General features: G+C 36.5%; 1 protein-coding gene across 4 annotated transcripts in view; it reads right to left on the bottom strand.

Annotated features, from left to right (window-relative positions):
* LOC125677196 (platelet endothelial aggregation receptor 1-like) overlaps positions 1-13,372 on the bottom strand; it is a 351,642-nt gene that overhangs the window by 303,233 nt on the left and 35,037 nt on the right. Inside the window, exons 10-12 of one of the 4 annotated variants that reach the window (XM_056157982.1) lie at positions 10,529-10,614; positions 3,981-4,033; positions 1,994-2,122 (exon numbers count right to left, since the gene is read on the bottom strand). The exons of the other annotated variants lie outside the window; for them this stretch is intronic. Of the exons in view, the coding sequence (XP_056013957.1) occupies positions 10,607-10,614 (8 nt within the window). The 3' untranslated portion in view covers positions 1,994-2,122; positions 3,981-4,033; positions 10,529-10,606. The remainder of the gene's footprint in view (positions 1-1,993; positions 2,123-3,980; positions 4,034-10,528; positions 10,615-13,372) is intronic. 4 annotated transcript variants of the gene reach the window in all.

The following is a 13,372-nucleotide window of genomic DNA, read 5'->3' as shown; positions in this document are numbered from 1 at the left end:
TTTTCTTAATGGTCAGGTCAGTTAACTCGTTGGGGGTGGGGTGCTAACTTGTCTATATGGTCATAGAATATGCAATGCTTAAGTCTTCTGGTTAGTTGGTTGGATATTGTTAACATCCAACTCGAGCATCTTTCACTCATACGGAGACGTCACCATTGCCAGTGAAGGACTGCAAAATTTAGGCCTATTCTCGGCGCTTACGCCTTTAAGCAGGGAGAGATTTTTATCGTGTCACACCTGCTGTGACACGGGGCCTCGATATTTTGCGGTCTCATCTGTCATCGATCCGCCCCATTTAGTTGCCTCTTACGACAAACAAGGGGTGCAGAGTACTTATTCTAACCCGGGTCCCAATGGGAACGTAAATCTTCTGTTCAATGAAAGACGAATACACAATTAGAAGAGAGGATACACATGTTTACCAAAATTACAGATATAATTCATCAGGGTGGGGTGGGCAAATCAATAAGGGCTTACCTAAATGCATCAGACTTCATCTTTCCTTCTATTGTAATGAAATGGCATTGTATGCATATTTAGAAAGATGATAAGGCTGTGAACAAAAGACTCCAGAAGGAAGCTTAATGCAAATATGAGACTCCCTGGCAGGTCTATGGTACCAGTATTCTCTTTAGAGAAGTCGAAAGGCATAGCCTTCATCGACTTCTCTTCGCAAGCATTCATATTTTGATTCTGGAAAACGTGTAAATGCCGGAGTCGGTGTCGGTTTATGCTTCGACCGACGTTTCGACTCAGATGTGCCTGGATTTACGCAATAGACAACTTGTTTTCAAACATTTAGCAGTAATGCACAAAACTGTCAGAAGGAAATCAACACTTACTTGCTTTTAATCCATTTTCAACATCTCCCCTGTCCCGGGTTTACGTTAACTGGTCTTGGGAGCTGTCACAATAGGGGACCAGTTAAGAGAAAGGAGGCTGACGTAAACAGAGTTGTGATTTAAACCCGGGACAGGGGCATGTTGAAAATGAATTAAAAGCAAGTAAGTTTTGATTTCCTTGTGACGTTTTTGTGTATTGCTATTAAATGTTTGAAAACAAGTTGTCTATTGCGTAAATCCAGGCACATCTGAGTCGAAACGTCGGTCGAAGCTTAAACCGTCACCGACTCCGGCATTTACACGTTTTCCAGAATCAAAACATGAATGCTTGCGAAGAGAGGTTGATAAAGGCTATGCCTCTCGACTTCTCTAAAGAGAATATGGTACCAGGTGACCGTTAAGGTCTGTGGGCCTCTTGTTATAAAACTCAAAAATGTACCAGAAGGAGTGATTCTGACGACGCGCTATCGAATCACAACAACGCCTATTGCATGTATCGTCGTCATACAGAACCATATGTTACAGCACACAAGATTTCATACATGGTGAAAACAACAAAGTTGTCTACCAGTACCAGAATATCGAAACATGTCCTCGCGTATCGAAGCAGTTTAGAGCTGAGATACTAATCTAACGAAATATCCACTATGCGGTATTACACGCGCTATTAGCAGATCATACAATTTGCCCAATGCTTCCGATGTTTATGATACAAACCGCATAATACAAACACTTTATAAATGTTTTCTTCAAGTGCTAACTAATCAAGGATTCTTGTTTTAGATTCAGAGAACCGTTGGTTTGGAAATGGGATGACTTGTAATCAAAAGTCCTTACTTGCACACCATGATCTCGGGTTTTAAATTAAATTGAATTACAAACGAATTCCCTATTTGGAGTTGCTTAGTGAAAAATTAGGACGGAATTGAAACAAGGGATGAATATCGAATTCAATGTTTTTATCATAAGTCTTCGATCACACACCCCTTAGGTCCAATTCAATCACAATACGAATTATCCTGATTTAAAGCGCCCAAGTAGATGTTTTGAGTAGGACATCCCATTTGTGTTTTTTTTTTCATCCATGCAGACTTCAGTCGTAAATAGATTCACGACACATGTTCCATCTAAAATTACTTGGAAGATTTTACCGGTGCTGCAACCTGTTGTAGGGACACAAATGGCAATGTCACAATGGCATGTCTGTTTGCATTTCTTTCCATATGCGGGGTATGGACAAGAGTAACTGCAGTTTTCTCCAAGGAATCCATCCATGCATTCTTTGAAAGAAAACCAAATATTTAAGATTTGCATACCTTTCACTTGCAGCTTTAAGCGAAGTAATGTACCTAATTTTTCCATCTATTCTTTTGATATTGTAATGTGCTAAACTCGCATGCGTTACATAATATGCACAAATACCCAGTGATACGATATCACTGTTAATATATGTATCCTTAAACTTGTATGCTCTTTTACTAAATATTGTCTAAGCTTGGACACTTTTGTTACCAGGATATTCAATAAATAACATGTAACATTTGGAATTGTGTTTTTCTGTAACATTCAAGATGCAGTGCCTGTACAACACCAATTTGCAAATAATCCGTGAACCACAAAGCTACAATAGGAATTCACAGTTTTACACAGGATAAAAAGGAACTTCATGAAAAACTCTTCTCAAGAAACACACGGATAGTTTCAAGTCTGGGACCGAAATTGAAAGTTAATTATTAGGAAGGGTTATGCAACTTCTCAGGGGAGTGATGTGATCCATAGATTTACTGTCAATTGTTCTCTCACTACGTTTATACTATCTTCTTTCTTTTTTGAAATAAGACATGTAATTCCAATCATACGTTTGTATCTTTATGTTTTTATTTTATGTCTGTTGTTTTACATCCTATTCAGAATGTGTCATTCATATAAAGACGTCACAATCTGTATGGGGAAATACTATGAATGGCGCTTACGGCCGTAGCAGTGAGGGTTCTTTATCGTGCAAACGCTTACGGCCGCTACACACGGTCAAGTTGTTTGTTTGTTTTACGTCCCGTCGAGAATTTTCCACACATTAGAGATGTCATCAGCTGTAGGTGAAGTACCAGAAATTTAGACCTATGCTCAGCGCTCAGGGTCGTAGCAGTGAGGATTCTTTAATGTGACAACGCCTACCGCGACACTGGACCTCCTATTGATTCTCCTTCTAAATGTTGAGGATTTGGCGAAAGAACAATCACTACCTATATTTACATGTACGTCGTAGGTTTGACGCGGCAATGGCTCGATCGGGATCAAACTCACGATCTCGGGTTATACGAAGCGAACGATCTACCACTGAGTCCGACTTACGAATAGAATACTGCTCTATTTCTTGATACTCAACTTGACTGACCGTTTTCTCCGTTGCCAATATAAACCACTCTATGTCAACATTTTTATCAAATGTGCGTTACGATTTGCGTTCTTCGAGTCTTAACTCTTTCAAAAGTACATTATGTTCACCGTCACTGTTCGCCTCCGTATCCACTGACGTGTCCAAGCGCGTCTGTTTATTCTCTTTCTCTTAAACTGCTGTCACCGTCATTTTCTTAACAGCATGCAATGTGTACGATAAAACAAAAACAAAACAAAAATACACAGGGCATTTATGATTATGTTGTTTATTGTTTCGCAAGGCTTGCCTTAGCGTGTGGGCAAAAGAGTCATACGGCTTGCGGAAACTCCCGCTTAGCGAAGAAACAGTCACTACCTAATTGACGCGGCGCCGGGATTGAGAATGGAATCCGTGCCTCCCTATAGCGAAGCGAGCTCCCTAACCCATTGAATAACGCGACTAACTGCATGTGCTTATTGTCAATAATGAGTGGAGACGAATTGAATTCGTTATAATATTTTATTTTGTTTCAGTTTGTTTAAAGCAATATTGTATTGTACATGTACAGAATCTCATAACAAACCCGATTTGGAAAAAAATCAGATAAAATTGATGCATGTTTTTCCCTCTCAGTGCATCACAGCACTAGAAGCATTGCAAGTTCTAGATGTTTTTGAAAGTAAATCGTGTGTTTACATGCTCGACTTTCTTAACCATATATCTCATGAAATAGATCTATAGAAAAGAATCACCGTCACTACCTGAACAAACAGTGTCATTCCAAAAATATCCAGGACAGCATTCTTTGTAGCCTCTGTAAAGAAATTGATCAACGAATATACAATCTAGTGCAGGATAAGTCACAATATCAGTTATTTTAGCAAGTACAACACTATATATCCCTGAAAATTGTACAAACGATGCATTTTAGCCTAAACTTTGCAGATGCAATTTAATATATATTCAAACGTAGATTTTGTATGTAATTTCTTATTTTCCCTTCATATGATTGCCTGAAATGTTTTCAACCTATTTTACTAGCCCAAAGTAAAAAGTTTTGTATATGAATGAATAAAGGATCACAAAACGCTTCCCCCTGTCTCAACCAGCCCATGATATTTTAAATGATCAGAGAGCAGTCATTAAACTAATTTTAGATACTGCTTTGAGATCTGCTAGTAGTCAGAATGTATAAAACAAAAAGTACTAAGATGCCAAAGAAATCATTATGAATGAATCAAATTCATCTCTAATGACAGAAGTAGTATTACATGTATGTGTACAAAATGTCAAATGAGAGAACCAATGTAAAAACCAATTTGTGTATAAACGTGGTGTTCGAAAGAGAAAATACCTTACCTTTCACACATGGGAACCCCATGACATATTTGTAAAGTTAGGAGGAGCACATCCGATAAGAGAAGAAAATCTATCACTTCATGTAACATACTCGTATCGGAAGGATTCTATTACAATTTATTAAACAGGGATGTTTGTTATTTTAGTTACAAAGCGTATCTCTTCAGATACCTTGAAGCAATGACATGAAATAGCATAGATACACGCATTTCCTTGTATATGGATTCCCTGGGGAGTGTGAAGGCTGCGGAAACAGACTTGTATTGTTACCAAATACCACCCTCGTTTTCTAATAGATTATAACCTATTGTTATCAAATTTCCTGATTCATATGATGCATAATGCATTGAGAGAGTGCATTAATCACCATTGTTATCAACAATTTATTTATTTTTAATTCTATGTTGCTTCCAATTCTCTCACAATATGCAATAATTTCATTTGGGCCTTTCATTGGACATCAGGGCCACGTTTTACAATATAACTTACGACTAAGACCAAAATCTTCTCTTGCAATTCATTTTATTCTTTACGTTATATAATTTGTGATTTTAATGTAAATAAAAAGAATTTAGTTAAGTAATTTTATGTAAGTATAATCTTATGAAGTTAACTCGACGAGTTTTTAAAACTGTTTAACATTTTTAGTCGTAATTTCTTTGTAGAGCTGGACCCAGTACTATCTTATTTTCTACACTCGATGTTAGTAATTTTTTGACTGAAAAAAAAAAGAATAATTAAGCATTAAACATGGGTATCCTATATTTTGATTTTATCGGTTTCTATGATGCAAATGGACGGTTGAATAAGAGTTTATCTACAAATGGATATTCATAATATTCAGTGCCTCTCCTTCATTTGCCAGGCAAGATAAATTTTATTTAAAGCACTGTAACTGTGTGTCACTAGCCCAGATCTAGGCAAGTGAATATTGTCACGTACATGCAATTCGTGACCACATACATGTATGTAATACTTTTAAAATAACAGATTGTGAGGTATATTGAAGTCGTCCGCTCAACTTCCAGTGGCGGATTTAAGGGGGAGCGCAGCCAGCGCCCCCCCCCCCTAAAATTTTCAAAATTAAGGTAAATCGTGGTCACTTGTTTAAAAAAAATATGAACAATAAAAGAAGCAATAATTTCTTCTACTCTCGGAGAAATAAATGACAAAATCTTTTGATTTATTTAAGGATTTTTATTGGGAAAACTTAACATTTTTTCAAAACCCCTTAAAATTTGAGTCATTTTATCAATTTCATCTTATCAAAAATGGCTGAAAATAGTAAAGGTGACTACTCAGGAGACATATTTCAAGCCCTATAAAATCTGTAAAATCCAGGAGCTTCCGGGGGCCTCAAGGCAGTCCCTAGACCCCCTGTCCCATAAACTTACCCCCCCCCCAACCGAAATTCCTGAATCCGCCCCTGACTTCTTTTTTCCAGTTGGTCACGTTGTGTTGAATAAAGAAATGAAGTTCACAGAAATTGATTTTATGTTTTTATATTTACCAAAGGTTCGAAATGAATATATTAAACGGTCTTTTAAAGTATCTTCCACAATTTTATGGAATCAGTTGCCCGAGTCTGTCAGAAGCTGTGGTTCTATTACATCTTTTAAATCAGCATATTTGCAGTATTATAACTCAAACAGGTTATCGATATATAGACAAGTATATGTTCATTTTTCCCCAGTAATATCGTGTATATATTTCATGAATACATCTGTATGTTTTATATTGTTATTTGTATTTTTCTAGACTCTCATTCATCGGTCTGTGAATATGTTTTATTCAGGACCACAATGTAAACTAGTCATTTGATACTAATTGTGCTATCCTATTTAGATAAAGAATTTATTATCATTATGCTATCTGTTTAAAGTCTTTAAAATAGTTTCTTAACCACTGTGCACACTGTTGTTCCTTCATTTTTCACAGTTTAATGGAGCATATGTATTGCAACATTTCATGCGAATACTGCTAAGTTATCAAATGAAAATCGCCGAAAGCTATTATATATGATTATTGATAAAATAATGTTAAAAAAAATATTCCATCATTTTCGCTTGATTATCATGCGAAAATTTTAATGGAAATTTAAATGAATGTTGATGAAATTCTTAGATAAGGGAAATTTAAATGAATATTGATGAAATTCTTTGATAAGAGAAATTTAAATTCAAATCATGAAAAACATATTCCACCACAATATTTTGAAGCTATGTTTCGTCAATGAATTTTGAAGAAAATAAGCAGTGTTTGTAGGACTTGTTCCATTAATAATCAAAACAGAGGAATTTAGATTACCGCGTTTGTCTTGCTCTCAATTTTGTGCTCTTTATACCACATATCTGACTTCCACACATGCTTAGAGAATTCTTTTATTTTCTTCACAAATAATTCAAATTTAATGTCGCACAGTACAGAAAAAAGTAACCATGACGTCACATTAGATTCGTGGTTATTTTTGGTGAAAATTGCCGCTGCTGGTGTTAACTTCCTCGCTTCTTAAGCTTCCTTTCAAAACATATGAACCAAGCAAACTTGGCATAAAGCATTTTAAGTTAAAACCTTAAGAGGAGTTCAATTTGTTGAAATGAAAGACCATAAAACATAATGAAATTATGGCGGACAAAAAGAAAACTTCATTATACAATTTTGAGCTTGTTGAAATCATAAACTCCTTAACCGGATAGGAACCTGACTTTGGAGGTTAATCTTTTGCATACGAAAGAATTACACGGACACAGTATTTCAAAATAGAAAGCAAGAATCTCTATGTAGTGTAAATTAAATTTTATTCAAATCAGATATTTCCTAATTATGCATGTTCATAAGGACATTCAATATAAATGACTGTCCGGGAACGAATGTTTGAAATAGAATAAGGAAATACTTTCTATTTTAATGAATACATAAGTACTTCCCAAGTACTTTACACAAATAATGAAAGTATGCGGTATAATTGATTATGTTTACGATAAGTAGGCTATGAGTGCGTATAAATGATCAAATCTCGGACTTTGGATTTGTGTCTGAGTGTGCATTTCTCGGTTCTCTAGACACTAGCGCAAACATCCGCGCATCAAAGGACCCCATTGGAAATAAGCTATCGAGCTTTCATGGGCTATCCTTGATATTTATGTATGCATGTTTGTTTGTATGTATGTATGTATATACCGAATAAGTTTTTTTTTTTAACAATACCGGTACTTCATTTTGACATTTTATTTTTCAACAAAAAGACATTTCCCAGATTGTTTCCGTCATATTTCGATGTATACATATTCTTACAAATTACAGTTTGAAGTAAATACGACCAAGGTCAGGTACAAATGTATGATTTTCGAATTTAAGAATCTATGAAAATCGGTAATTTCCAGTTAGAAAACAACAACAGGAACTGAACTGGATTAGAGCAATTACATTGCTCTAATCCAGTCCTTAATTTCAAAATAATTGAATTTTTAAAAAACTTATCTGATTTCTAGTTTTTTTCGAGTACAAATCTAAACTGTTTCATTGTCTTTCATTCATTTATTTCCCCATAATGAGATTAATGCATATGAATATAACATGTTGATTGATTTATCTGTATGCCTTTCGAACAGAACCGCAAAGTACAGGATTTGCTAGCGTTGAATTTTAATTACCATTTTTTGTGGGTAAACATATTGCAGGTGGTTCTATTTATAGAAGCCTAACCCTAGGCTACTCTCTAGATATATTTACTTTATAAATGTTTTCTTTTATATCTGTTTTCAAGGGAAATTAATAACTTTACATGAACTTTGGATCATACAGCTTTAAGCGAATAAAAGACTGAATGCCTGACATGGAGAGAGAGAGAGAGAGAGAGAGAGAGAGAGAGAGAGAGAGAGAGAGAGAGAGAGAGAGAGAGAATGTTGAAATGTACATTCTTTGTTGATTAAAATCCAAATAACACAAGGACGTAGCAACAGGAAGAACCCAAATTGTCGTTCCCCTTGCTGCAACTATTGGAAACATCAATTACATACAAACTGACCCTGTTTGTAAACTCCTTTTCCTCTCCTCGTTCTTCTTCTTCTGTGGTCCAGCTATGACCACAAAAGGTTTTTTGGACCTTACAAGCATTCTAATCTTCTACTTCGTCTTCTACTGATTCTGTTGTATATTTTTTAAACAAGATTTATTATGATCACAATATTTGTTATTGTTGTTTTGGTTGGTAGTGATTTTGTTACTACTGAAAGAATTGTATGTATTGTTGGTGGTCGTGTTGTTGTTGTCATTGTTGTCTATATAAAGTCTAGTCCCATATAACCTACATACAAAATTTTTGCTCAATCGCTTCACAAACACCAGAGTGACAGTCGAAAATAGTTCGCTATGATTACAGTTCACAGTGTTTTGAGCTCACGATCAAGAGATTTCATGTGGTTCATAAATAATTGTGCATAAATCGCGGCGGTTTAACCTCACATTGCAGAATTCTCATTTTTGGGGGAAAGCATGTCAGAGGGTCATTTGTAATCTACACACAAACTTGTAGTGCAATACGTTTACAAACACCAGAGATATGGGTGCGAACAGACAGATAAATAGACCAAGTAAAATCTATGTATCCCCATATAAGAAGGTGTACAATAAAATAACTTCTGTGTAATCTATCCTAAAAACGTCAAATTAACGGACGAAGATTTAGGACGGGCGACGATTTGGGGTGTACAATAGTACATCCCAAATCGTCGCCCCTAATGATAGTGCAATATTGTCCCAAATTGTCACCGGGGTGACGATTTCGGATGCCGGGCGACGATTTGGGGTGTAACAGGGGATGCCCCTCCCCCGTCTCCCATATTTGGTATGTACACATGTAGTCGACAATTCCGTGCGGCCTGATAAGTATTTCGAGCACTAGCGTGACACAGAATATTACGTGGCTGATTTAATATGCAGCAGGTCAAGATGGGGTAAAGACAGACAAATGAAGTAGAAAGAAAACCTGTTGTTTTTGCAGATTTTCATGAATTTCATCACCGACACGAGATTGTTCGGTCTTGTCTTTCAGATATAATTTTCTTTATTACAAAACAGAATTATGATAGAAAGGAGAAGTTTGGACAATATAAACAAAGGCTTTAAAAACCTGTCATTCAATGGATATCAATAGAGATTTAACAAGAACAGGCAATCCCTGACTTCAAAAGACGGCGTAGCTCTTAATGTTAACAAATTTTTCAGTAAAATAAAATACCAAACCTGTAAGTTAAGGTATTAATGAACATCTTGGGGTGTTGTAAATGGCAGAATTCAAACTTTTGTGTTTTACTAAATCGTCGGGGCCATATGTCACTGCTAAAGGGGGAGGTCCTTTAATGAAGAAAAAGGAGGTAACGAAAAATTGTGATTTTATTGTATAATTTATAACAATCACAAAATATTTACCCTTATCGACGTCTGAATATGAAATCTCCGTGACCCATTTTGACATGAATTATGGGATACATCACGTAAGTTCATTAGTGTATCACAGCCTCTCTTCTCCATAACTTGTCGAAAAGGTGTTTGATAGAGTAAAAAACAAAACACAGTGAAAGCTACTGGCACACAGGGAATTTCCTTTATCCAGTGCACATTTCAGTGCATGACATGCAATGTTGCTCATTCGGAGCAGATCTTAGTAATATATACGTTCATCCTTCCTCTTTTAGCTTAGGATTTATTGACCATCACGACGGGAAAGAAACACAGATACTTTAGACGCAGTTGGATGACCTGGACTTCACCTTCGACATGGGGCTCCTTTCATACAATTAAGTCAAGCAGGTGTTGGATAATTTCAACTTTCTAGCCACAACATCAGCAGGAGCAGACAATGAATACAAAGAGAAGACAGGACTGATGAAAATAAACACCAACACATTAGCAACATTTGACGGGGACCTAATAGAGGAGGTGAACTAACTTGTCTACTTCGGAAGTATGGTTGAACTGGGTACTGGCTGAGAGTTGACAGTCAGAAATGGAAAAGCAAGAGTAACCTTCATCGTCCTGAAAATATATGAAAATAATCACAGAAGTTTAATCAATTCCTTTATATTTGGAGTTATAGACAAACAAGAGACCCATAGGTCACATCGCTCACCTGAGTCCCTTTAACCCTGCTGTTGTTTAGCTCTCGCTTAATTGATTGTATCTTGTTTAACGTCTCTCTCGAGAATTTTTCACTCATGGAGACGTCACCAACACCGGTGAAGGGTTTCAAATTTAGGCCTTTGCTCCGAGCTTAAGGCCATTGAGCAGTGAGGGTTCTTTAGCGTGCCATACCTACTGTGACACGGGACATCCGTTTTTATGGTCATCTCCGAGGACCCGTGATATTCACACCTGATGTTGAACGTTTTGCGATGGAACTTTCACTACCTGTTTTAACAACTTAGGTTTGTCGCGACTTCTAGACCACCGCGACGGTGTGTTTAGCTCTTATGATTTTTCTTTATTCCCATGAAAAATATTGACCCCATATTGTGGCCCCAACCTAGTCCCAAAAGGGCCACGACATACCGTAACTTGAATTCACACACCATAGGGATGCCTCAACATCAATGTGACTAACATTACATGTACCTTACTGTGGATCGATTGATGTTTTCCGCCACACTCAACAATTTTTCAGTTATATGGTGGCGCCCTATTTTTATTAGTGGAAGAGAGAACCCAGATACAATGTACCTGGGAAGAGACCACCAACCTTCCGAAAGTAAACTGGGAAACTTTCTCACTTACCGGCGGGATGGAGAAGGTGAACGGCATAGATCATGGCATGAAATAAAAGTCTTTGCTATAAGAAATTTATATATGCAATATATGTTTCAAGCTTAATCGTTCAGGGAATGTTGAATAGGTTAGGTTTTTTAAGTGTACGTCGAAATCCAAAGTCACAAAACATGGTATCAAATGAAAGGTTTTTCCATCAAAAATAGTTCAGGAGATATCTAATAGGTTTGGTTTTCTTAAAAGTAGATCAGACTTCAAGGTCAATGTTACAAGGTTAACAAATTTGGTTTCGGAAAAACGTGTTGTCAAAAGGAATACATCACTCACTATTCAAACGTTATGAGTAAGTTTAAAAGTTTTGAAATATGGGTTAAACTCCAAGGTCAAGTTCGCAAGGACAAAGATCATGTATGAAATGTAAGCCAGACCATAAGAAATCTGTATTAAAATCATGAATACCATACATTAAATAGTTAACAAGTTATTCAAGTTTTGTTAAAAGTAGATCAAACTCCAAGATCAAGGCCACACGATAAAAACTTTGGTACCAAAAGACGATCTTATTGCAAGGAATATGCATATAAAATACTATTCAAATGTTATGAGCAAGGGTAAAGTTTCGGACACACAGACAGGACAAAACAATATGCCCCCGACTTGAATCCCACAACTTTGGAACATTTACATCTGATTTAGCGTAGGTCTAGTCCTGCTACTCTTGAGAAGAGGTTTACATTAAATTCCTGTATATTCCTATATAAACCTTTAATCTCCTATTGTGGCCCCATTTTACTCCCAGGGCCCCTGAATTAAACATGACTAATCATGACCCTGCTGTCGTTGATAAGAAGAATTTTAAAGATTTTCCCCAACAATGTATGTATTCCCAAGTGAAATTCTCATATGGTGGTCACGTACTTCAAAGAGCCACACTTTGAAGAAGAAAAACCTTGAATCTGCACCATCTATGACTAATCATGGTCCTGTTGTTATAAGAAGGTCGCGGTAGCTCACTGGTAGAGCGTTCGAGCGTTAACGGGAGGTCGTGAGTTCGAGCCTCGTCCGTGCTATGACTGCGTCAAACCTACCATATGAACATTGGCAGTGATTGCTCCTTTGTCCAACACTCAACATTTAGATGTAAGAATCATGGGTCTTTCAGATACATGACCTTATTAAAAACGAAGGTCCCGTGTCGCAGCAGTCGTTGGCACGTTAATGAACGCTGAGCGCTAAGCATAGGTCTACATTTGTGATAATTCACCTACAGCTGGTGACATCTCAGTATGAGTGACATTCTTAACAGGAAGTAAAACAAACGAATATTGAATAATCAATCAATGATTCTTGAGAAGAAGATACTTCAATATTTTCCTATTCATTATATAGCTAATAAATAGTCTAATATAAAATCTGCGTAAAATCTAGAGAATGTTAGCGTTCAATATCCTGAGAATTTATTGAACGCTAACTTTGCATTGCGTAAATTGTATGCGCCCGAAACATTCCGAGTATGAGCGTTCAATATTGACGTTACCGTAACGACGTAAACAAGCCAAAATGGCAGACGATGGTCCCCCGAATCTGACAGAGCCGGTATTTGATATTTACTTAAGCAAAATGTTTTACTGTACATAAATTATGATGCCTCCATTTACAAACTCAGTTTGCTTCATGTATTAATGGCGGGTTAAATATTGAACAGTTAAGAAATGCATGCTGTTATTGCACACTGCCAATATTGATGAATTCTCGTCTAGTTTGGAGTAAGTGGAGTGAAAAGGGATATAATTTAACAACTAAATACTTTAGCTATATAATAAAAGGGTTATTGAACTTATATAGGTGAATATTGGCACTCGTTGGTTGTCAAAATGCACTCGCAAGCTCGTGTATTTTTACAGCCAACTTGTGCCAATATTCACCAATATAAGTTCAATAACCCTATAATATTTGTATGGTAAAAAAAAGACCTTTTATTATAGCCCCTAGCCACTGCTCTTCGAATCCCGGCCGCGACAAACAGCTATTG

Source organism: Ostrea edulis, chromosome 3 (assembly GCF_947568905.1).
Source record: "Ostrea edulis chromosome 3, xbOstEdul1.1, whole genome shotgun sequence".
In the NCBI taxonomy this organism is placed as follows: domain Eukaryota; kingdom Metazoa; phylum Mollusca; class Bivalvia; order Ostreida; family Ostreidae; genus Ostrea; species Ostrea edulis.
Note: the sequence above shows the minus strand (reverse complement) of the source record. Positions and strands in the feature narration are given on the sequence as shown.